The sequence below is a fragment of the Carlito syrichta genome, unplaced genomic scaffold, assembly GCF_000164805.1.
Source record: "Carlito syrichta isolate Samal-C Ts95f unplaced genomic scaffold, Tarsius_syrichta-2.0.1 Scaffold314063, whole genome shotgun sequence".
NCBI classification, from domain to species: domain Eukaryota; kingdom Metazoa; phylum Chordata; class Mammalia; order Primates; family Tarsiidae; genus Carlito; species Carlito syrichta.
In genome coordinates, this window is record NW_007258159.1 from 286,714 (window position 1) to 310,814 (window position 24,101).

Sequence of the window (24,101 nt, forward strand, 5' to 3'; positions counted from 1 at the left end):
GCGCGCTACCACGCCCGGCTGATTTTTTGATTTATTGTAGAGATGAGGTCTCGCCCAGGCAGGTCAGAAGTTTGGTTTTTTAAAATTAAATATCACATGGGATATTTGGGGAATAAAAAGGAAAGAAAGAAAAGAAAAGAAGAGCAAGAGTAAGAATAAGCGTTAAGATGAGAAAGAAAATACAGTTTGCTGAAGACAATGTAATAAGGAAAGGAAGATCCGATTTCTTTTTTGGTGGTCCCAGTAGAGAGTGAATGTAAAAAGAGTGTCATAATCTGTATTAGTCTTATTTCTAAAGCATCCAGGTAAGCCTACAGTACTGGCTAAGAAGGCTGAGTCTCTCAGCTTGCCCTGGTGCCTTCTGAACGTCACTTTCTTCTACCTTCATGATGACTGGGGTTGGGACTGTAAGGACAGGGTAGCCAGGCACACGTGAGGGCATGGACTTGCAGGCAAAGTGCTGTCCCTGCCTTTCTGGGGTCGGGAGCATCTGTGGGAAGGTAAGCAGACATGTGCAGCTCCGGCTGTGGCCCCTCCATGCTCAGGGCAAAGGGTTCCATGTCCCTGGCTTGCTCAGTCAGCAATAACCAAATTTTACCCCAGGCTCAAGGGACCTGTTAAACCCATCTGTAGGCTGTTACTTATCTTTAATAACAAAAGTAGGTATTATTGTCATTGTTTTAAAAGAGCCCAATGCTGTGGAATAGGAAAAAACGAACATAAAAAACCCACCCAAGCGTATAGGTTGGCCGGTATGCCACAATCAGGGTTTGAACACAGATCTGCTCCCAAAGCTTTTCTTGATATCATGTTTTAGTGAGAAGACAAAGAATAATAATAATAATAATAATTCTACTCAGGAGCCTTTAAATAAAAAGCTGGTAGATAAGGATTTGTTTGACACCTGCTGGATTATCAGAGACTCCTAGAGGGTAGGATCTCTTTAAAGATCATAGCTTCCAACATCTTTTGGGACCTTCAAACACTTGACACATGTCACCAAGTCAGTACACAACTCTGTGCCATTCAGCACCTCAGCAACTACATGTGCTGCAACTGTATAATACAGTAACCAATATGACACAGCACTTTACAGGTTATAAAATGTTTTCCGAAATATCATCCCATTTGATTCTTCCACATCCCAAAGCCAGATAATGCTGATATCATCTATAGTATCCTTTTCTAGGAGAAAAACAATGTTCAGAGACATTAAGTAACTTGCCTAAGATAATACAGCTAGTGAGCAAGGGAGCTGAGATTCCATTGTTTATTTTCTAACATAAAATCTGATGTCCTGACCACAATGTTGGGCTTACCACAAATAACACAGTCTTACGTATCATCCCTGAAGGTGAAATAAAGTCTAAATTTAAAAAGCAAATACATAAATTTAAAAAACCTTACTTCTGATACAATTAAAATATTGTTCCAGGGGTTTTGTGTGTGTGCGCACGCCTTGAGTTGGCATTTTATTATGAGAAATATTTAGCTGTGAAAGGAGATTTTATGGTATTAGCTGTAGTTCATGAAACAGTGTTGCTTTCTCATGGTCTCTGAACTCTCAAAGCACTTCGATAAAACTACTTTATGGCCATTAACATTCTATCTTCCACCATAGACATCTGGGCACAGCTCACTTCCCTACTGGACAACCATTGCTCCGGGGACAGGGACTGTGTTGGCTGGGCCTTCACGCTCCTACCATGGGGCCTCATGCATGTGGTAGGTGCTCAATGACTATGTGAGGAAAAAAATGAATGAATGAGACCAGTGTCCTCGGCTTCTGATCCTGCCCCTAGGCACGCCCAAGTTGAACTGCATTTGAACAAGTTCGCTGTGACAGGTAATCAATCACTGTCCACAGGCAACTTTCCCTGAAGCAGCCAGTGAACAATGCCCCCTGAAGAGTCCTGCAATTCCCTGGCTGAGCAACTATAACAAACCCGTGCAGATTTTGGGACTAGTCTCTTCCCTACCCCTTTCCTCCACGTTCAATAGCAATGTCTGATAGGCCTCCCTTCAACATTCCTGCTGGGTGCTGCATGGACCCCTTTTCCCTTTTTTCTTTCCCTCTTGGAGGGATCCAGGTTCAATGCGTGATCTATACCCCCTGAGCAAAGAGACCACATTTGTGCTTAGAAAAGGTTCCTAGGTTTGGGAAAGCAGGGGGATTTTTAAAAAATCCTTTTTTCCCTTTTCATGCTGATTTGGAGTGTTGACTCAAAAATAGTGCTGTTGTTTGGGGGTCCAAGCCCCAGGGCATAAAAGGAGCCGGCCCCTCGCGTTTGTTTGTTAATGACTGGGCCCTTCTGATGAATTGGAGTCTGGTAACAGTGTTAACCTCTTGTGGGTGGTGGGTTCAAGGAAAAGGCCTTTTCTTTCCATGTGCTTTTTCCAGGTTTTTTTTTAAGTGGAGCTGTAGGTCTTACTGAGTGACTCTTTTGTTTAATAGAAAGTTGAGAGAGACATTGAAGACTTTTTGAGTCCATAGAAATAATCTAGGGAATCCTCAAATACACAGATTAATTCTGCACTTTAAAAATAGTTAATGATTTCATTCTTTTTTATGCCTGACTCAGACACAGAAAACCAAACACCGCACGTTCTCACTCATATGGGAGCTAAACAGTCACACGGATGGAAATAATAGACACTGGAGACACTACTAAGGGGATAGGGGGAGGTGGGTTAGAGTTCAGAAACTACTTACGGGGCACAGTGTTCACTCTCTGGGGAACGGGCCACCTGAGACTCAGTCCCCACCATTACACAATATGTCTATGTAACAAATACACATGTATACTCTCTGAATCTAAAATTAAAAATTTAAAGAAAAAGTAGTTAATGATCCTTAACTATGGTGAACCTTGTGCACCATAAACTGCATTTTCTTACATTGCTTCCTTGTGAGATTCTTATCCTCTTCATGTTATATTAGGAGCTAGGCATGGGTTTTGAGTCTTGAGCTAGTTTGTCAGGATGAGATAATCTCTGTAAAGTATGTGAATATATATACATATTTGTGTGTATATATGTATGTATGTGTATTACATCTTGAAAACAGTCCAAAATCATGAAAGCAGCCCAAAAGAAAAAAAAAACATTAAATATATATGTGTGTATGTGTGTGTATTTTTTGTTCTTTTAAGTTTTTTTATTGAGAAGTTACTTAGGAGGTAAATGTTCCTCTAAGAAATAGTCCAAGACCTGATGGCTGACAGTGCCAGCAACATCAAGCAGAATTTAGAAGCTTGTGATGTTTTCTACACCTTGGGCCAATGCTTTCTTTTGCTACTGTTGAGTCAACACTTCTCCAGATAACGGTTGAGTTATCTGGACAGTGGGGGCTGTAGGTGGCCGAGCCAGATAATTTGCCTAGAAAAAAAATCCATTCTAGTTTATACCAGCTTAATCAACCGTCTTCTATGGGTTGGACTTAAAAGAGTACGCTTATGCTTAGTTAAAATGTTGGCAGCAGACCCCAGCCCTCCCTCACACTGAGAGGGAATGATAATTTCACATACTTTTTTGAATATTCATAAAGTTTTAATTGGCATTGAATCTGGCCTTGTCCTAAGCTTAACTTTGCTGGAGTTTTTCAGAGCTCTTTGAAAAGTATAAAGAGGTGGGTACGCATTGAGTCCCTTACTTTCTTTTCCTGAATGCAGTCTTTGTTTTTATTGTCTCATTCTTCCTATTGTCTTTTGAAAAATTTTTAAATGATTTTATTGTTATTGATTTAGGAGTACAAGGGCAGTTTTGCCATGAATATATTGCATAGTGATGAAGTTTGGGCTTTGGGTGACACCATCACCCGAATAGGTTACATTGTATCCACTAGGGAATTTTTTTATCCCTCTTACCCCTTCCGCCCTCTCACCTTCCTAGTCTCCAATGTCTGTTATTCCACTCTCTGTGTTCATGTGTTCTTACCTGCCTCTTACCTTAAACTGGTCACTGTGGGCCTGTGATTGTGAGTACACATGGATAAGACTACAATCACTCTTGCAAAAACCATGCTATTGGCTGCTGGGTCAGGAGGCCTCGGCATTGCACAGGAATGTCCATTCTGCACATTGAATAATAGCCCATATCCCTGGCCCCCACCGGCTAATGACAATGGTAACCCCCCAGTAACAGAAGCAACTAGATGTTAGCTTCACCTATTTCCAAGTCCCCTTACCGTGCCTTGCGAGGAAATGATGCCTTTTCTAGGAAGGCAAATGAAAATACGCCTTTTTGCTGCTATTTAGAAAAGGAGCCTTGTTAGGATGACGACAGAATCTTTGGATGACATAAGATTTTTGCCTTAACGTGGCCTTTAAGTGACCTGCTAGTCCTGTCAAATGTTCACATGCTTGACATTTGAAGCAGAGTACGTTAGGAATCTGAATCAAGTCTTCGGGTATATTTTTACCCTGTATTCAACCGACAGCCTGAGCCATCACAGGCTCTGAACACAACTGCTGGCTAATGTAGAATGCAGCCTGGGAATGTCCCGGCTTTCTACTGGAGTCAAGGGAAAAAAGCACCCAATTTGATACGATCCTTCTCAAATGTGTTTCCATAGTAAGTCAGTAATAGTAATCATAAGATTTAACAGTACGATGAGTTAGTCTCTTCCCAGTTCTACTGAAAGCAGAGTGGTCTGGCTTGGGCACCACTGGGTTTTATGCACAGTCTCACACTGTTAAGCTCAGATTCATGTACAAAAAATAAAAACTCAGATGTTTTGTTCGAGTATTACTTCAGTCCATGTACTGGATGGACCAAGCATACATTGTTGCTAGAGATACAAAGACACTTAGCTAGAACAAAGATAGAATCTCCCACCCCAATTCTATAAAAATCATTTGCTTATGTGAAAAGAAAACTAAGACTAAAACTGTGATTTTTTCCAGAATATTATTTATCTTACATAAAAATCATTTAAAAATTAAATATATCCAAAATGCATTAAAAAACAGTCCCATTTGGGAATGTGCTATCATTCTTTAGAAGCAAAAAAAATTTTTTTTTTTTTGAGTTGGAGTCTCACATTGTCGCCCAGACTGGAGTGCAGTGGCCGCTCCCGGTAACCGCAGCCTTGACTTACTGGGCTCCGGCGATCCTTCCACCTCAGCCTTCCAAGTAGCTGGAACTACAGGCGTGCGCTACCACGCCCAGCTAATTTTTGATTTATTGTAGAGATGAGGTCTCACCAAGTTGCCCAGGCGGGTCTCGAACCCTCAGGCTCAGGCAATCCACTCACCTCAGCGCAGGATTACAGGCTGAGCCACCGAGCCCAGCTTAGAAGCAAAATTTACTATAGTAGGGCAAAAAAACAAAAAGTAAAAATTGTAGTGCTGACATTTTTTTCTTGAATTTTTTACAAGGCAAGCTACTTTTGACCAGTATGAAGAATATACCCAGTTTTGAATTTAATTTCTTTGCTACTATAGTTCTTTTGGCTTGTTTTTCCTCTCAGGAGTTCATGAGGACAATTATTTTAAATTACACTGAAATACTTTCTTTTCTGGAAAGGTAGAGATGACAATGTCAGCCTAAACCCATGGTTACCTCTTGTTCGTATTTTTCCTTTCTTTCCTTTTTGTTCAGAATTAGAGCAGGTAAAAAGGAAAAGAGTTTGCCACCTTTCAGCGTGTTTTCTGAATTTTATTCAGGCCCCTTAAGAAACAAGTCAAGTGATTTGGTCACATTCAATATTTCCCTCAAAACCTGAGAATCTCTAAGCTAGTGTTTTGTTAACCAGGTATATGTCAAATAAGCTTTTCTTAGAGATGTGATGTGTTCTGCAAAAAATGTATTGTACTAGATGCAAGAAGAGGAACATGGACCTGAATACAGTGACTTATTCATCATTGTACCTCCAAGGCCTCACAAGGGTGCTTACCAAGTATGTTCTGAACTATTGAACCCCTAGATAGGAAAGTTATAAAACAGGATTATGTGAAACAAAAGTCAGAATTAGCCAGTGACTTTGAAAAAAAGGCCTCATATCTAAAGAAACATATGGAAAACTTAAAAAAAAAGAAAAGAGGAATCTAACATATGAAAACCCAATCCCACTGGAATGTTTTTCTATACACAGCATAAACGCCACATAAATAAAACCACAAACCTCTGCAGAAGTACATGAGAGGACATGAGCCCCCAGCACTCTCTCCTGTCAGGGCCCCCTTTGGGAAGTAAGACCTGGGTTAGTTTCCAGAGACAAAAACTGTTTGGAAATCCTTCCTCCTGGGAACAGAGGGCCTCATTCGAAGGGAACTTTTGACAGTCCCTAAGCACAATACAACGTGTGATGCAATCCCAAAGATCTCGCTGTTGCAGGTTGTAGAATTCTGAGCTTTTAGGATACCAGGGATGGTGAACAAGGACAGGGATTTTCTTCTAGATTGAACGGAATAGTAATATTTAACCGCAGTGTTATGTGTCAAGTTCAGGCCTTCTGAGGGGGAGCCCTGGCTATAAACTGTCCAGGAACCCACTCTATTCACTCCAAGTTCTGGTGAAATTTTCACATACAACTTACAGTTCCACTCTTAGTCTTGCTCCCTGTGTAAATCTCTGGCTTAAAAACCTTGCAGCTTTCAGGCGTGTCAAGCTTGAGGGCTGAAATGTCACTTTCAAAGCAGGGTTAAAAAGGTCACACAGCTGCAAATAATAATAGCCCAATGAAATTCAGATTCTCGCCGCAGCTCACTTCAAGAATAACACTACAACAGGAAACAAGCCTACTAGAACTTTTTACCAGTAAAGCTAGTCCTGATAAAATGGGTGTGTGTGAGAGACAGACCCACAGAGACAAAGGCACAAACAGAAAAGTAGACATATAAAGAGACATAGAGTTTGAGACAAGACAGACAGAGACAGAGATACACATACATAAACGCACACAGAAAGATACAAAGATGTACTCAGAAAATAATTTATTTTCTTGAACTGAAATTCAAAGCATTTATTTTTCTATCAGAAGTTATAATACTCAGGTTTGAAATATAAAGATATAATTGACATCCAAAGGGTTTACTTTTATTTTGTAGCTTGCTTCCAATAATGTGTTTTCAAATAATGCCTATTTCAATGGTCCTGTTTTACAGTGTTTTACTACAATAGTCAAATTTTACAGACAAGCAAATAAAATAATGAAAGGTACAATATCCCTCTCAAAGAAAGAAAAAGCCTTAGCCCCAAATTGAATACATAATTCTTTTCCAATGTCTAGCCTTGCATGGGGAGAACCTTCCCACATCCTTGCTTTGAATGTAGAGCCAGCCATCTTAGCAAAAAATATATTTAAAGTGTGTTTTTGGTTACTATGTGTTGGGTTGTTACTGTATGTGGCTCCTTTCCCTTCTGACCAATGCTCTGAGAGAAATGCTTGCTTTTGTTTTCAGAAACACAAAGTGCAAATTGGTTATGTCCTTAACAAATTTAATTAATAAGCAAAATTTGTTCCGAGAAAGCAGATTTGGCCTGGAGTGTCTCACAGTGTGACTGACTCAAGGTGCTCCTGTTTGCCAACTGTCCTTGGCATTTTAGGAGGGACCAGTTTTCTCCTCTAGAACACTTTCAAGGGTCTAGTATGCTCAGCAAGGTAGCAAGGTCTGTTTTACCTGAGTCCTGCCAAGAAGGCTCTTCCTACAACCATAGTAGGGTAATAGATACTGACAGATGCTGCTAAGGTTACCATTAAAGGCCAGGAGTGGTGACTTATGCTTATAATCCCAGCAGTTTGGGAAGCTGAGGTAGGAAGGTTGCTAGAGCCCTCGAGTCAGAGGCTGTGGTAAGTCATGAGCGTGCCATTGCACTCCAGACTGGCAGTCTGGGCAATGGAGTGACACCTGACTCAGAAGAAAAAAAAGATTACTATTAAAATTTGAGTCCCCTTTTCAAGTCTATAATGCATTCATATCTAGGTTAATAATATTGGAGCCGATGGGAACATGTCGATATCATCATTAGTGCTCACTGATACTTACAATTTCAGTTTGCAGCTTTGAAGCTCCTATAACTTTCAATATTTCTAAGAATCCAGGCTTTAAGATCAAAACAGCCCTTTTAGTGTCTTACTATTGCAAATACTATATCACCATGTGCTGTGATTGGGGGAAGCTTGTGCTATCCCACTAAGATTAGAGTATGATGTTAGCTAAGGATCAGTAATGGCTTCCCATGATTTAGATGGAGAAACATTGCTCTGGGTTGTGCACAACAAACAAGTTGATATCAATTTTTTCTCCTCTGGGCTCAGTTGTTACTCTCAAGTTTAAAATAGATATTTACAGTATGTTGGTAGGCTATCCAAGTTTTTAGTATCATTGGCTCTTTGCAGTGTTTTGCCTTTCCTGAAATGGTAATTCCAAGTATATCCCTAAATGGCAGGCAAAGCATTTGAATGGGTTGCATCAGCCATTGTGGATGATTTTTCATTTTAGACCAAGAATTTGTGGGGACAAACACTGAACAATGAAAAAGATTCTTGCTCATTATGAGACCATAGGAATCCAGTGGCAATTGAGGGTTTGAATTGTAAATCAAGCCTGTCATCTCCTTGTCAACCATGGAAAAACCTCAAATCACTTGATGTAATATTAGGGGTTGTTATTAGGGCTTTTCAAAAAGTTAAAGGGGAAAAAGACTCATGAGGCATTTGTTCAAATGGACCATCGAATCTGAATTTTGGAAGAAAAGGAAGAAAAACGAGTATTGTTTAAAAACTATTAAGTGATGAGACAGTGTCTGCCACAATTATGACTGTCTAACCAAAGTTATGGGATCATTCAGGGTTTTTTAAAGGGTGCTTCATGGGGCTCATACTCGGCCTGCAAATGGTAATAGACTGAACTTTAATGTTGTCAATGTCTGGCAATATTCACAGACAATTTATAATGAATTAATACATTTAGGTGTGAAATGTAATGAAAATTAGCTTCATCTCATTGTTTCTACTGAAAGCAACTTTGACTTGTTCCCATTCTATCTGGGGAGATTCCTTCTCTGGCCATAACTGGCAACTGGTGGAGTGAGTGGCCCACACAACTTCGTGCCTCACTGAAAATTTGATTCTGGGCAAAAAAAAAAAAGTTTGAAAAGCACTGCCTCAGGGGGGTAGAACACAGGCAAGCTGTTTGGGGCAGTGTATTGTGATGATTCAGGGTCATTATCCATTCCACAAATATTTATTGAACGCCTACTATGTAAGCTTTCTGCAGTGGAGCCTACAGTATGGCAGTTGCCAAGTAAAACGTCTTCATCAAAAGATCCCAGCCAGTAAAACAACTGAATGGGAAATGAGAGGATAAGCCTGAGTGCTGGAACCGAATGCAGGGACAACAACCTGGCTCACATCCTGTCTGAGTAGTTTGCCCCCACTTGATGGATGAGAAAAGTACGCAGGGCTTTAGTAGGAGTCTGTTTGAGAGAATAATTATTACAAGATGTGCTAGAAAAGAACCACAATACTAGACCATAAAAATAAGCCATGACTCTTGACTAATACATTCGACCAGATCATACTAGTTGATAAATGTAATGAAGCCTATGTGGTAGAGTGGTACCGTTTAGGAAATCATTGTAAACACCTACACAGAAAGGAATGAGCAAGCAAGTGCTGTTTTCATTGTGGGAACCACAGAGCGTCAAAATAAGACAGTTGAAGTTCACATACTTATATATTCACACCCACTCACCTCAGACCTTATTAATCACTTACAATTTATTTTATTTTAGCAACTGCCATTTTACCGTCAGACTTTTATTTCAATATTATGTTGCCAAAACATATTTGATCTGTGGAATCCGTAGTGTTTAATAAGCTGATATGGATTCATCTATATTTAAAAATAAAATAGTAAGGTTACAGTGAGCCATGATCATGCCACTGCATTCCAGCTTGGGTGACAGTGAGGCCCTGTCTCAAAACAAACAACTAAAAACATATAAAGGGACAATTGTAACACAGTAGATCATATTGATGACTAAACTCTAGATGACTTGAGGAAAGACTCTATATCTCAGCTGTATCTAGTGGGGCATGATTTTTTTTACACATCTCAGTGGATAACAAAGTATATTGATCATATTCCTCTAAACACAGCATCGACATCATAAATGCTCAATAAGACAGAGTAAAATCTATAAGGCCTATTCTGTCTCCAAGCACCAGCACCACAGTATAATTCCAAGGTATTTGCCTCAGCTTATATGCAAATTGTAGCCAATAGTTAAGATAAGGCAGTCAATGTTGATATCAAATAGAATTGCTAAAGTATTAGCATTAGGAACCTGAATTTAGTGGAAAGTCAGCATTTTGGGGGACCAAGGTTTAGAATAGAGTTGTGATTATGGTAGCTAAAACATTTTCTCCTCATGCATATGTGCCCGGACTTGATCAATCTCCGTCCTTACTTTAGCTTATTAATGAATCTCTTTAAACTTTCATCAGCTGCACTTCCAAGCTCAATCACTTCTGTTGCTTGGACATTAATATTATTATCATTAGTTACTACTCTTAGAAGTGGGTCATAGATGTGTATATGTGCGACTTTCTCATCTTAGTGTCATATAATTTTAATGTTGCTTAGAAAGGGTGGCATTCTTTCATTATTAGCAACTAAAGCTCTTAAGTGGTATTCAAAACATATTCACCTTAGGCAATAAGAGAATAATTTACATTTTATAATGTTTTTAAAAATTAGAGACGGGCTCCTGCTATGTTACCCCAGGTTGGTCTTGAACTCCTAGGCTTAAACCATCTTCCCACCTTAGCCTCCCATACAGCTGGGACCACAGGCATGCACCACAATGCCCAGCTCTATTTTATAATTGTATAAATAGGGAATATTTAATATTAGAGTGAGATTTCAGTAATGCTTGGCTTCAAAATCTCTCCCCACCTCCAAACATTCACATTTAGATATGCAGGCCTTTCTCCATAATTTGAAAACGTCTGGCAGATCCCCTTGCTCATATAGCACAGGGTTGAGGTGAAGGTTGATCTTCATACTCCTCTTGTAAAGGAGGGGGCATTGAGGCATGAAGCAATCAATGGTAGTGGTCAAGCAGAAGAGGGCTGCAGAGACAGAGCAATCTCAAAAATTTACTAGAAAAACAAGGCATGTGTAATTAATGGATAATCCAATGACTCTGTTGTTTATTCTACCTTGGATCAAAGTCATTTTCTCAGCTTTAAAGTCACTCTTTGTTTTGAATCTTAGGAGTAAGTTGCCAGTATTCATAGCGGGGAGGAGAGCTGCTTTCTGGTCAGTTATGACAGCATCAAATGAATAATGAAGTATGAAAATTTATTTTAATTGCTCATGACTTTCCTCAGACAAGAACGAGCAGAAAGATCCCAAATATATTTTTGTTTTTTTCTTCTTCTAAATAAAATACAGTAAAGGATTTTAAACAATATGCTTAATACAGGAAAGCTATACAATTATGCAACCCACGGTACTGATGGGTGGCCAGTGGGGAGTCATTCCAAATGAAGGGTGAAAAGGACATTGCTCTGAGAAACTTGTATGATGATGAGGAATAGTGGTTGGAAAAGGACTTATATGTTTAAATTTCCTTTATATTATTTTAAAATATCTGATTGACAGTGTTATCTATCATTGTGCTTTTCACTTTGTGCTTCACAAAAATGAAAGTGTACATATATTTTCCCAAAGAATATATATCAAAAACTTTAGTGCTTGGGAGGAGAGGTATAACAATATAACAAGTACTGTAGAAGATAATGAAGCTTGCTTTAGACAAAGGGTCTGACTCTGAGCAGAGTTCCCTCTTTCAGGGGCAAGGGTGACTTGGGAGTCCTACTGGAATCACCTACAAGCAGCATTTTAAAGAAGCAAATTGCTTCCTATGCTCAGAGTAAAAGTAGTAGGTTTCAATTCAGTAATAGAGCCATGTCCCATTAGCAGCACATGTACTTGATATAAACTTGACTCTAAAATTAGCAAGTACAAAATAGCCGAGTGTGGTAGTCTATGTCTGTAGTCTCAGCTACTTGGGAAGCTGAGAAGGGAGGATTGCTTGAGCCCAGGAATTTGAGGCTGCAGTGATCTGTGGTGATTGTGCCACTGCACTCCAGTCTGGGCAACAGAGTGAGACCCTGACTCAAAATAATAATAATAATAAATGAAAATAAAATTAACAAAAAAAGTATTATTTTAAAAACTATTTAAATTGTGTAACTTAAATTTGTATAGTACTGTTTATATATAAATATATATTTTAAATATATGTTACGGTATGGATTGGTAACCACAAAACAATGTGTACTGTACTTTTATTGGCATTTGGGGGGATTTGCAAAGGTACACACAATTGCTACACTCAATTTTTGTCTAATGAATGCACTTTAGAACTGAACCACTATGTTAGAAAAGACTGCAGTATAATTTAACAGATGCCTGATTATAATATAAGATTTTCTTCTTAAAACTACTTTATTCTGGATAATGTGTTTCTATCAGAGGGGCAGCAGCCTTCATCTAATATTAATTTTGAATCAGCTTATGAAGCTAAAATGTCCATGGTGATTTTTTTTTTTTTTTTTTTTTTTTGCATTTTCAGGTTTCTATTTACCCCCACATAACTTAGATAATTTTTGTTGAAGCCTATCAAATGCCCGAGATAAAGGGAATTGAAGACCATGGTTGCCAGTAGAATCACTGGGTAAACTGATCTCAGGGCTACTTTTTCATCCCTTGGTAATGCAGGAGCTTGCTGGGGTGATCATGGGTATATCATTTGATGTGCTGTGTTGCTCAAGGTTGGCCTTCACACTGACAAGTACCCAGGTACTAGCCCCTCTCTTGCTGTCCTCTGTAACCAACCCAAAAGCTTTCAGTGGGACCAAAGAAGAATCAGTGTGACTTTGCCTCAATCTCCCTCCGTAGGTGCAGTCTTACCTGGTCATAACACCCACCGGATGGTTTTCCACAGGCAGAATTTCTCCTGCCACAGTTCCATGGCATCTTTCTTCAGTACACTCAGTATGCACTCAAAAAAGCACAAGAGGATCCCCGCCTGGGGAAGACTAGTGAACTTCAGTCAAGCAGGACCTGTGTTCATTTGTGTTCGTGTTTTGCTCATTTAAATAAGGAATTGGTGAAGAAAGGGGGCACCAAGTGATTGCCTTTCTCATTTATCTCCAGTGGAAGCAAGAGATGTTAATGGATTTCTGTTTTCCCTTCTTCCTCTCCCTCATCCTTCAGATTTATGAGGAATCCAAGATGAATTTGGAGCAGGAGAGGCCATTTGTCTGCAGTGCCCCAGGCTGCTCCCAGGTGAGTGTTGGGATCCTCTGGTCTCTGGCATGCAGCGAATGTATCTACCTTCCAGCAGGAAAGCCACACTCGTGTGGCAATCATGCCTGCTCTGAGCTTTCCTTTTTTACCAAGATACTGTCAAAGTCCCACTCACCGTCATGATCACAATCATCTTCATCCCTATTATTATATTCTACTTTGAATAGTTTTAACTACTTCCCTCATATCCCCTAAAATAAAGCAGCGTTGGACATTTTCACCCATAACTTCCCTCTGGAAGCAAGCCAGATGCATCCTGTCTACCACACAGGCAGGGTTGTTATTCCAGAAAGGGAAAGAAGAGTGCTCACCTTTGCAATAGCCCCTTGGGTGCTGACTGGCCCTCTGGACTACTGGTAAAAATAATTCACTATCATAAGTAAAATTCTATTTTGTTTTCTCCTTTGAGTAAAAGGAACCCCCATAACTCTTTAAGAATCTTCGATTTCCCCGTGTATCTAAACTCTAAGAGGGGAAGTTGCCCGGCTGTGCTGGATTAAATCTCTTTTGGCTTCCAATGGCTCCCATCAAGTGGAATCTCTGTAAGTATTTAGTGAGATACTGCCTGTAGAGTGTTCAGTATAGGGTCTATGCATAATAAGCACTCAATTAATGTCCACTGTTGTTATTACTGTTGTTGTTGCTGCTACTACTATTATAATGGAACCTAGCTCTTTGAAAGAAATCAGAAACATTCATCACTAAAATCAGAGTTTTGCATTTTACCTCAGAACTTGACAAGGACTTTTTCTACTCTTGACCCTTTGGGTATCTCCACGTTCCAGTCGCTGGAAAATGAGCACATGTAGTTGCTCTTATGCCAAGATATTCATTCTATGGGACACAGGAAAAGTTTAGAACCCAGAACACAGGCATCTTTTCAGTGTGAGTAGGTACACCCTTTCCCTAAACTGCCTAGTGGTTTCAAGAGAATCAAGCCCCACTCTCTTGCCTGTTTGTGTGATGGGGTTGGCAGGACAGTGTGGAGCAGTGCCTAGGCGTCAGATGAGAGTTGATGTCCATTGAAGAACCTTATTATATCTCCCCAGACATTTGGGGTGTATTTTAGGAGCCTTCTGGAGGGCAGAAGCCATAGAAAGAGAAGACATTGCTGGTATTATCAACTGCTGACTGAACACCCAGAGTCCTTTGCTCAGGTTCGGGAAGTTTCACCAGAGGCTTTAGTGTCTCTGTTTATTTTCCAACTTATAAATAAAAGCAGTAGAGAGCATCATTTTGAAGCACACTGGTTTGGAGGTAATTTTAAAGTAGGAAACACTAGAAAAACACAGATAGGTTGTTAAGTAACTGGGAAAAGTCCTCCTAGACTGGGACTGTCCATTGTGAAAGCAGAATCACCTTACTAAGTTACAAGTTAACTCAACACTGATTCCCACTCAGCATCCTTAAGGAGAAGTCTCAATAGCCAAAGGGAATCAGATCATTCGAGCAGTTTGCTTTGCTTTTGCTGTAAAAATGTGACATTAAGTTTGGTTCAGTTCAAATCACTCAACACACCTCCCAGGAGCCTACTATGGGCTAGGTACTCTGGTTACCCTGGGGAAACAGTAGTCACAAGACACACGTGTCCCTGTCCTCAGAGCCTCTAGCCTAGGGATCAATCTGTAATCGCATTAATCAATGAATCAGTCCATCACAAGTTTCCATGAAGGAAGACCATGGGCCATATCGAAGAGTATAATATATAACAGGGGGACTGACTGCCTTGGGGAGGTAAATGCCAGGCTCCTTTAACAAAGGGGCATTTAATGGCCTGGGATACTGAAGAGACCCAGCAAAGGCAAGAGGGTTAAGGATGAGTTAGAATTCCCAGCAATGTCCTGAGTTGCAGATGACAGTAGAGAAGAACATTTCAGGGAAGGGGTTGTTAGCCAGATCTAATGTTTAGATGAGTCAGAGAAGAGAGCTGTGCGCAGGTCATCAGATGACAGGGCAGAACCTCCCAAGCTTGGCACTATTTGGGGCTGGATAAGTCTTTGTCTTGGGAGACTGTCTCATGCACCGTGGGATGTTTTGCAGCATCCCTCACCTCTATCTACTAGGTTCCCAGTAGCACTCTCCAGTTGTGACGCTCAAAAACGTTTCCAGACATTGCCGAATGTCTCCTGGGGGGCAAAATTGTCCCTGGTTGAGAATGACTGTCCTCTGGTTTGCATTTGGGCTTTGGCCTCACTTACTTTTGTATTCCTTCTCTTTTGGGGTCACCTACTTCTAATCAATGTCCTCCCAAACTATTTTATGTATTGCTCTAAGCCATCTTTTCTTCCTTTTGGCATCAGGCAGGGTATAAATAAATAAATGCCACAGACATGTGGTCACTGGTGTCAGACGCTGCTAGAGCTGGGATAGTCAGGGGACTAAGCAGAAGCTGTTGGATTTGGCAGTTAGGTGCTCGGCAGCAACCTATGAGCGGGGAGCAGGGGCGGAGGCCAGATTGCCAGGGATTAATGAGTGAGTGGGTGGTGAGGAAGCGGAGGTGGCGAGCATAGAGGACTCTTTCAAGAGCACTAGGCAGTGACGGGAAGCAGAGTGATATAATGGTAGCCTGAGAAGGAAGCAGCTTTTTTAAAATTAAAGGATAGCCAAGCAGGATTTAGTCAAGGACAAAAAACCAGTGACAGAGAAGAGCGAGCATGTTGGTTTGCAGGGCCAGTCCCCAGAAGACAAGGGGTGTGGAGGGCCCTGGGGAGGGGAGGGAGGCTCAGTCCTCTGAGAAAGGAGGACATGGAAAGAGAATCAATGAAGTCGCGTGGAAATTCTGAGGTGGAGGTGGTAATAAAGGCTGAAGGTGGTCCAGTTTGAATGACCTTGAACTTCTCAGTGAAGGAGTAGGATGTTTCCTTGAGAAAGCCGCGTGGACTGAGAAGATTGGACAGACATGAGAATTAGAATTAGAATTACAGTTTCTTGATTTTAATGTACAATTCCAAGCTTCCCCCACTTCATATTTAAATGTAAAGATGAATCTAAAACTCAATGTCTTCATTTAATGTGGAAGTGTATTTTTTTCTTGACCAGCTGTTATAAACACGTATGTATCTTTCAATTGAAGAGGTGTTAGACTTAAGAAAATGTAAGTTGCCCAGTAGTTACAAGGGTCTTCTCGTGGGGTATTTGAAACTCACAGTCAAGTCAATTGTTGTGATCATGGCATGTACTTTAGGGATGCCTCATAGCCTGGAAACCTGTATGGAGAAGAAAGGATGTTTGAGAATTGGAAAGGGGAGTAATACAAATGATCAGTGCTTGCACTGTGCTGGAGGCGAGGAAAAGATATTTTTTACCCCATTTTGCCTCGTCAGAAAGAAATCTTGCTCTATTAGGAACGGCCTAGAATGCCTGGTAGCTTTTTCATACCGCAGCTCCTTAGGCATTAACTTTGTCTCGGAAGTAACGAGAAACAAGCTTCTCTTGCTTTTTCTAATCACACAGAGCCCAGCGTTAATTTCACTCTTCCTTTGCCATCTGCATTAACCATGTTCTGGCTGCTAGTTGCCCCTTTCAGTTCTGTATCTGTTGAAGATTGTGCATGTTGGTTATTTATAGTTTGCTGCTATTTTCCTGCCCAATTAAAAATAATCATGGATGTTCTATTTTGCCTTGTTTGGAAGGCAATTATAGTTAATATGGGGTATTATGGAAATTATTATTATTCGCAAAGTATTCTGATGAATATCCTACTGTAGGCTATTTACAAAGTTTAAAAAATGGCTTATAAATATGAAATGAAGGATGTTACCATGTTGTTTGCTGATATTACACACATACACACATACACACATACGCACATATATATATAAAACAATGGATTTATAATACATCTTTTGACAGAAAGATTAGGAAATGTATCCCCTGTCTCTTAAGTCACACATGGTAGTGTCCCCTGTTTGGTGCAGTTGTTATATAGTGTATAGAAGACCAACAGAATAGATGAAGCAGTAGCAAGATCCGTGTCACATAAAGTAAACTTCCACGTATTCAGAAATCTAGCATAATCACCATGCTTTGCAAAGTCTGTGCTCTCTAATTTATATGATACAAATGGCAAGCAAATAAGTGGTATTTATACAAAGAACTACTTTTAGGATGTTTCATGATTCAGCTCAGTGAATTCCCCTATTCTCATGAACACAAATCTATACTATTTGCAGAAAAGATTTCTAACATAGTATGCAAAAGTCATTGAAACATATCCTGAGGACCTAGGCCACTCTGAAAGATTTTCTAAAATGCCAAAGATTCAGAAATGTTCAGCAGAATTTGTTGTCCTTTGTTGTATTTTCATTTGACTTAGATAAAACTGATACTCTGTTAAGTTCAGTTATTGCAAGCATACCAGTCTCAGTCAGGATAGGCTAGGATCTGCTACAATAACAGATTACCCCAAAGCTTCAATGACTTAGAACAACAAAGGCTTATTTCTATTACCCAAGGATACATTTCTATTGTAGATTGGCAGGAAGTTCTTTATAATCCTTTAGGATTCAGAAATGTTCCTCATAATCCTTCAGAGATTTAGGATGATTGAGTGGCCACTATGTACAATATTGTCATGCTAAAAGGAAGGAGCAGGGAGAAGGTTAGAGGGTTCTGGGCTTAGGTGCTCGCCTCTGGGTGACATGTCACCTCCATTCATTACTCAGTGAATAGATCTTGTCACATGGCTCCACTCAATCACAAGAAGACTTGAAAATTCAGTTCCACCATGCGACCAGAAGTCAGACAGTTGAAAAACTTGGGACAGCATTTTTGACAACCATATTATTCCTTGAAAACTAAAAATAAAGTACTGATTTACTAAGCTGTACAGGATATAGAATGCTAAAAATAATTTGTCATGTTACTATAAAATCATATATAATTATAAAAAATCAGATAATGAGTGGGCAAGGTTTTCATAAACAGAAATGTATTATACACATTTCACAGTGTACATTTGTAGATGCATAATTAAGCATGGAATATAACTCTTTCCCAAAGCCTGACATAAATTAAGATTCTTTTCCTGTGCCATGCATTTCTCCTACTTTTGGCTAATCTATAGATAATGTCTAGCATACTTATCATGCCTGAGACTTAATTTTGCACTATTATGTAAAACAGTAACTGCTAGAGTAAGGCTCCAAATAATTTTGCAAAATTCCATTGCTACTTAGGTCTAAATCCAGTTTTCTGTTTTGGACATGGTTTTCTTATATGTATAAAAAATGGAAACATATTTAATTACGTTATTTGCCTTTATTAGTTATTCTTTGTGACCACAAATAATCATTCATTTAAACACTTTTTTTTTTTTTTTTAAAGAAACTGCCTTCATTAGGTAGGCGTCAGGACACAGCATATCTTTGGTGAATATGTTATTTTAATACCTTCAATGTTGTTCTTTTCCCTCTTCCTAGTTTATCCTTTAATGAAACACAAAGTTTAAAGTCTGCCCTCAGATGCATACATCTAGTTCCTAAAGAAATTTATAGTTTACTGACCAGTCAGCACAGTTAGTTATATCCAGGGCTCTCTAAGAAGTGGAAACCTTCAAGCAAAGTTCCCAGGGAAGGTGTAGGGATTCAGAGAATAATAGAAGACAAAGATCTTCTACTTACTATTAGTACTCAGCCAGATTTTTCTACAACAAAGTTAACCCCATTGGTGAACAGTAATGGAAATTATGATGTGTAGTGTTTGAGCGTAATTCAAAGAAACATCCCAACATATTTGCTTATATAAAAAAACTTTACTTACTTATGCTTTTACACTTTTTCAGACTGGTTCTCTGTGTTGCCGTTATGTTTGCAATGCTGAATACATCTTTTTCTCTGTAACAGTAAATATGTTTTACAATATTGAATGGCTCCTCGTCTCCCCTTCCTGTTTTTTCTTTGTCTGACAGCGCTTCCCAACAGAGGACCATCTGATGATTCACAGGCACAAGCATGAAATGACTTTGAAGTTTCCCTCAATAAAAACTGACAATATGTTATCAGGTAAGGAGCCACCAGGCAAAGAAGCTTGGGGTAATCAGATCAGTTCCATGTGAAATGCTTATTTTTTTTTTTGGTAGGCTGATTCCCACTAGCAAATTCTGCACCTCGAGAATACACATTTCCAAGGTAAAGCGGAAATGTAATCAGCGATGTTCACCCAAATAATTAAAGAGCTGCAACTTCTCTTTTTCTGGAATGTGAAATAATTATTACTGTGAAACTTGGCACCATATAAGTTGTTTTAAAAATCACACACCTAGGCTGGGCGCAGTGACTCAAGCCCATAATTCTAGCACTTTGAGAGGTGGAGGCAAGAGGATTGCTTGAGCATCTCTACAATAAATCAGAAAATTAGCTGGGTGTGGTGGCACGCACCTGTAGTTCCAGCAACTTGGAAGGCTGAAGCGGAAGGATTGCCTGAGCCCAGCAGGTCGAGGCTGCGGTGGCGGTGAGTGTGAGTGTGCCACTGCACTCCAGCCTGGGCGACAGAGTGAGACTCCAGCTAAGGAAAAAAAAATCCCATACCTGTAATCATTCAAGCAACAAATGTTCCTTGAGCATCTATAATGATGCACACTGCACTGAATGCCATTGCAAAGGTTGATATGCTTTCTGTCCTCCAGGACATCACAATAGCATATGCATGTGAAAACCTAGCTAAAATAAAGGGTCAATCATGATATATATCACATGAGTATTCTAAGGAAAGACTGCCATGTAACTTTAGTAGAAGGAGTTTTCTTTCTGGTTTGTTGTGGTTGTTGCAGGTGTCCTTAAGAAACAGCCCCCACCTCGTAAGTGGGAGATCAGATGAGACAAGGCACCCAACCACAGCAAGTGCTCAGCAAGTGTGAACAGAAATAAATAATAATAACACGAATAATTACTCCATCAATTAATTGCTATTCCTTCCCATTTTGAGAAGGAATGCAGTTAAGTTAGAAAGAGTGCTGGGACAGGAGTGAGAAATCTTATCTCTAACCTGGGTTCTGCCTTCCCACGCCATGGCCTTGAGCAAGTTATTGAAACTTTTGGGGCCTTAGTTTCTTTTCCCATAAAATGGGAATGATTGTATCTGCCCAGCCTATTTCACAAATTTATTGTGATGATCCCATGAAAAAATGCTTCATAAACCCTTGCAGGGTAATCAGATAATTTCTCGTTGCTCTATTAGGTTAAACACATTTACCGAAGTCCTTGTCTCCCTGGCATTGTAATACACCTAGGAACATGCTTTATTTATTTATTTTCATTTTTTAATTTAATTTAATTTTTTATCATGCCAGGTCTGGGTAACTTTATTCAAGATTTTGACTCTCATTCCTTCTACATTTATTAATTGGAATTCTCATGTAAAGAAGAGTTGTTGTTTTTGGATTTATATTTTTAATTATAATGAGATATTCAAGATAAGCACAAATTTAGAGCTTAAAGAGGAACATGCTTTAAATGATATCAGAAGGGAAACCAACTGCCCTGGTAGACCTGGCTTATATAACTTAGCATTTCTATGGCACTTTAATCTTTACAAGTGTTTTGTTATCACAATTATTAATAAATCCTCTAAGAGTTTTGTCAGCCTGGTTATTATAAGCCATAGGTTACTAATAGAGGACAAAGGACACAAGGCAATAGGGCATCTTCTCCAGGTTCCCCAAACAGGGCCAAGACAAGGGCCCTAGATCCTGCAGTCCTAACCCATTGGCTTGCACGTGGCTGCTGCATCATTACACTCTGCCAGCTTATTTTATTTTATTTTTGACTTGGAGTCTCATTCCGTCGCCCAGGCTGGAGTGCAGTGGCATGCTCACAGCCACCCCATCATCGACCTGCTGGGCTCTGGCAATCTTTCCACCTCAGCCTTCCAAGTAGGCAGAACTATAGGCATGTGCTACCACATCCGGCTATTTTTTTTTTTTTTTTTACTTTATTGTAGAGACCAGGTCTCACCAAGTTCCCCGGGCTGGTCTCAAACCCACAGGCTCAAGCAAATCATTCGCCTCAGCCTCCCAAATTGCTGGGATTACAGGCTGAGCCACCAAGCCTGGTTTATACACTCTGCCAGTTTATACACACCATCAATACTGCTGGTGTCAGAGCCATTCATCCACACAACTCTGCCAGTGACTTTTTGATAGTGCCTGGATGGTGCAGGTGTGCTGTGGCTTGAAAGACTCCAAGTTCAAAGGCAGCCTTCTGCCCTTCTCACTCCCTTTCACCTGCCAGCTTTTTCTCAGCTGTTGTTTATTTTTTTAATGCACTGACTCTTTAGAAACTGTTTTGTCTTTCCTTAAATCTACGTACAGAGATGGAGAAATTCAAATTTCTAATTCTAAGAATTATAAAAATCTAGAAAGATCGAGAAGAATGACTTACTCTTTTGTTTTTGCTTGTTTGTTTGTTTCCTTTAGTCCCAGCACTTTGGGAGGCTGAGGTGGTAGGATCGTTTGAGGTTAGATTTCAAGACCAGACTGGGCAACATAGTAAGACCCCCCACCACCACCTCTACAAAATTTTTTATTTTTATTTTTAATTTCTTATTTTAAAGATGTGGGGTACAATTCAGGGTTAGGCACACAAATGCATGTTGATAAGGTTTGTCCCCCACTTCTCCGGCAGCTTCCCACTACTGCCAATCCTTTTCTTATTGTATTATGATAATTATTCAAGGTCTGTTTATGAGTGAGAACATGTGGTACTCAGTTCTTTGTTTCTGTGATAGGTCACTCAGTATTATAGACTCTAAGTCCATCCAAGTTGCTGCGAAGTTCATAATTTTGTTCTCTATGGCTGTGTAATATGCTCTTTTGTTTTTATCGTTTATATTCCATTGTCACATGGATACATTTATCATTCAACAGTGCACGTGGAAATACAGTAGCAAGGCTGTAGGTTTCACAGTTTCCAATATTTAAATTCATTCGTTCTCTCATTACTTTTCCCGAATTGGATCCCTAAAACGGGCTGCCAGGAGGTAGGGGAGTGGGAGGTCAGTATCAGGGAGTGATAATTACATAGAGAGATTACTGCTCTAGTGGTAAGTCCTTTAGGCAGCCTGGCGGGATGGCTCTACATGGAGTCCTATCTGAAAGGCTGAGAAAAAGCCACTGAAGATGCTTGAACACTGCCATGGTTTTCCTTTGAGCCATGTCTTGCAGTTTTGCAATTGTTCTTACCAGATCTGTATTAGTTTGAGGCTCTTACTGCCAATCATTGGCAGAGGCAGGTGGAAAATTATTGAGAGAAAAGTAACTCTAATTTTTATTATGTCAAATTTGGAATGAGTAAATGAAGGGAGAAATAAACATGAGGGAAAAAAGCATGAATAATATACTGGCATATTTTCTTTTGCTTTTTCATGTTGTATGTTTAAGTTGGTATGAGGCCATTTAATACTCCCAATGAAATGAAGTGCTAAATTTGAAAACTTGCTACCCACTTTTGCATGTTCATAGTTTCATTGACTTTTCTTACTGGAAGGGAATGCAGAGCTATCCAGTCCAGTTCCATTTCTTTGCACTTAGGGAACTCTGTGAAATATTCCAACATTGTCCACACTGAATTATAATAAGCTAGCTATTGAATATTTTTTCTTTTTTTCCCCAGACAATATTTTAGTGCTTATTTTTCTCAAACTTCATTTTCTATAATGATAGTTTTACCATATTGGATTGTGATTACACATAGTACTGAAAATTTTACTTGACAGTAACTTGATTTATTTAAATTTGACTTATCAAAGCTACATAATTCACATTTATTAAAAATATATTGATAGGTCAAATTAGTCTCTAATCATATTTTGTCATACCGTCCATGATCAGTTTTAGTAACTTACGAGTTAGAGTACTTTTTTTCTTAAAAGATTAATAGAACTCACATTAAAGCCTTCTGATCCTGAAAAAGCAAACATACATGTTCATTAAAATGTTAAATATCTTAAGCTTGTTTTGTGGCCTCTCATGAAGATGAATGATTTCACATGACTTGAAATGTAGTAACAATAAGAATAAAATGAATATAAATCACATCCTAAATCAAAAAACATCACGGCAAGAATCTTCAAGTTCCTCTTAGATCATTTTTTTTTTTCCTTAAGCAATACTCAATTACACAAAATTTCATCTCAGATGATTTAGGGCTTGGCACATATTAGGAAGATAAAATATCATTATTTACATGATATCTAGTTAATCTTTATTTTGGAAAAATCACTTCATCCTTAATTAGTTGTAAATATTGCAGCTAGGGAAAGTGTTAATATGTCACAGATATACCTTCAATAATAAGGCTCCAAAGGATTGAATATATATAAAATAATTTTATAGCTTTGCTGTAAGGTCCATTTCATTTAGGCCAGGTAGAGTCAATACTAAAAAATGAATGTAAAAGACTTTGGACATGCCATGAGGTAGAGCATTAAAGGCAACAGTCATGATGTTTTATTAAAGTGAGTGTTATCTTCTGGATAGATATGAAACATAAACCTTTTATTCTAAAGGAACAGAGTAGGGACAGAAATGAGGATGCTGGTGTTGTGTTCTGAGGGCAAAGTCCTGTACAACCCCTCACCTGGGTCTCCCATCCTTATTTGGTCCTAGAGTCCTACTATGATGATGGATGCAAGTCTTTCTTTTCAACTGTTCTGTTTGTTCTGATGGATGATAACTTGCTGACAAGGGAAGTTGATAGATAGAAGATTTTTAAGCACCAAGTTTGAATAGGAATGTGTGAGGACAATATACTTCTGCACACAGTTTTCAAAATTACT

At 39.3% G+C, this 24,101-nt stretch overlaps 1 protein-coding gene across 1 annotated transcript in view; it reads left to right on the forward strand.

The window, feature by feature from the left end:
- Window positions 1-24,101, forward strand: part of CREB5 (cAMP responsive element binding protein 5) — a 427,090-nt gene that overhangs the window by 66,053 nt on the left and 336,936 nt on the right. The window contains exons 2-3 of the mRNA XM_021719003.1: window positions 13,236-13,307; window positions 19,237-19,330. Of these exons, the coding sequence (XP_021574678.1) occupies window positions 13,254-13,307; window positions 19,237-19,330 (148 nt within the window). The 5' untranslated portion in view covers window positions 13,236-13,253. The remainder of the gene's footprint in view (window positions 1-13,235; window positions 13,308-19,236; window positions 19,331-24,101) is intronic.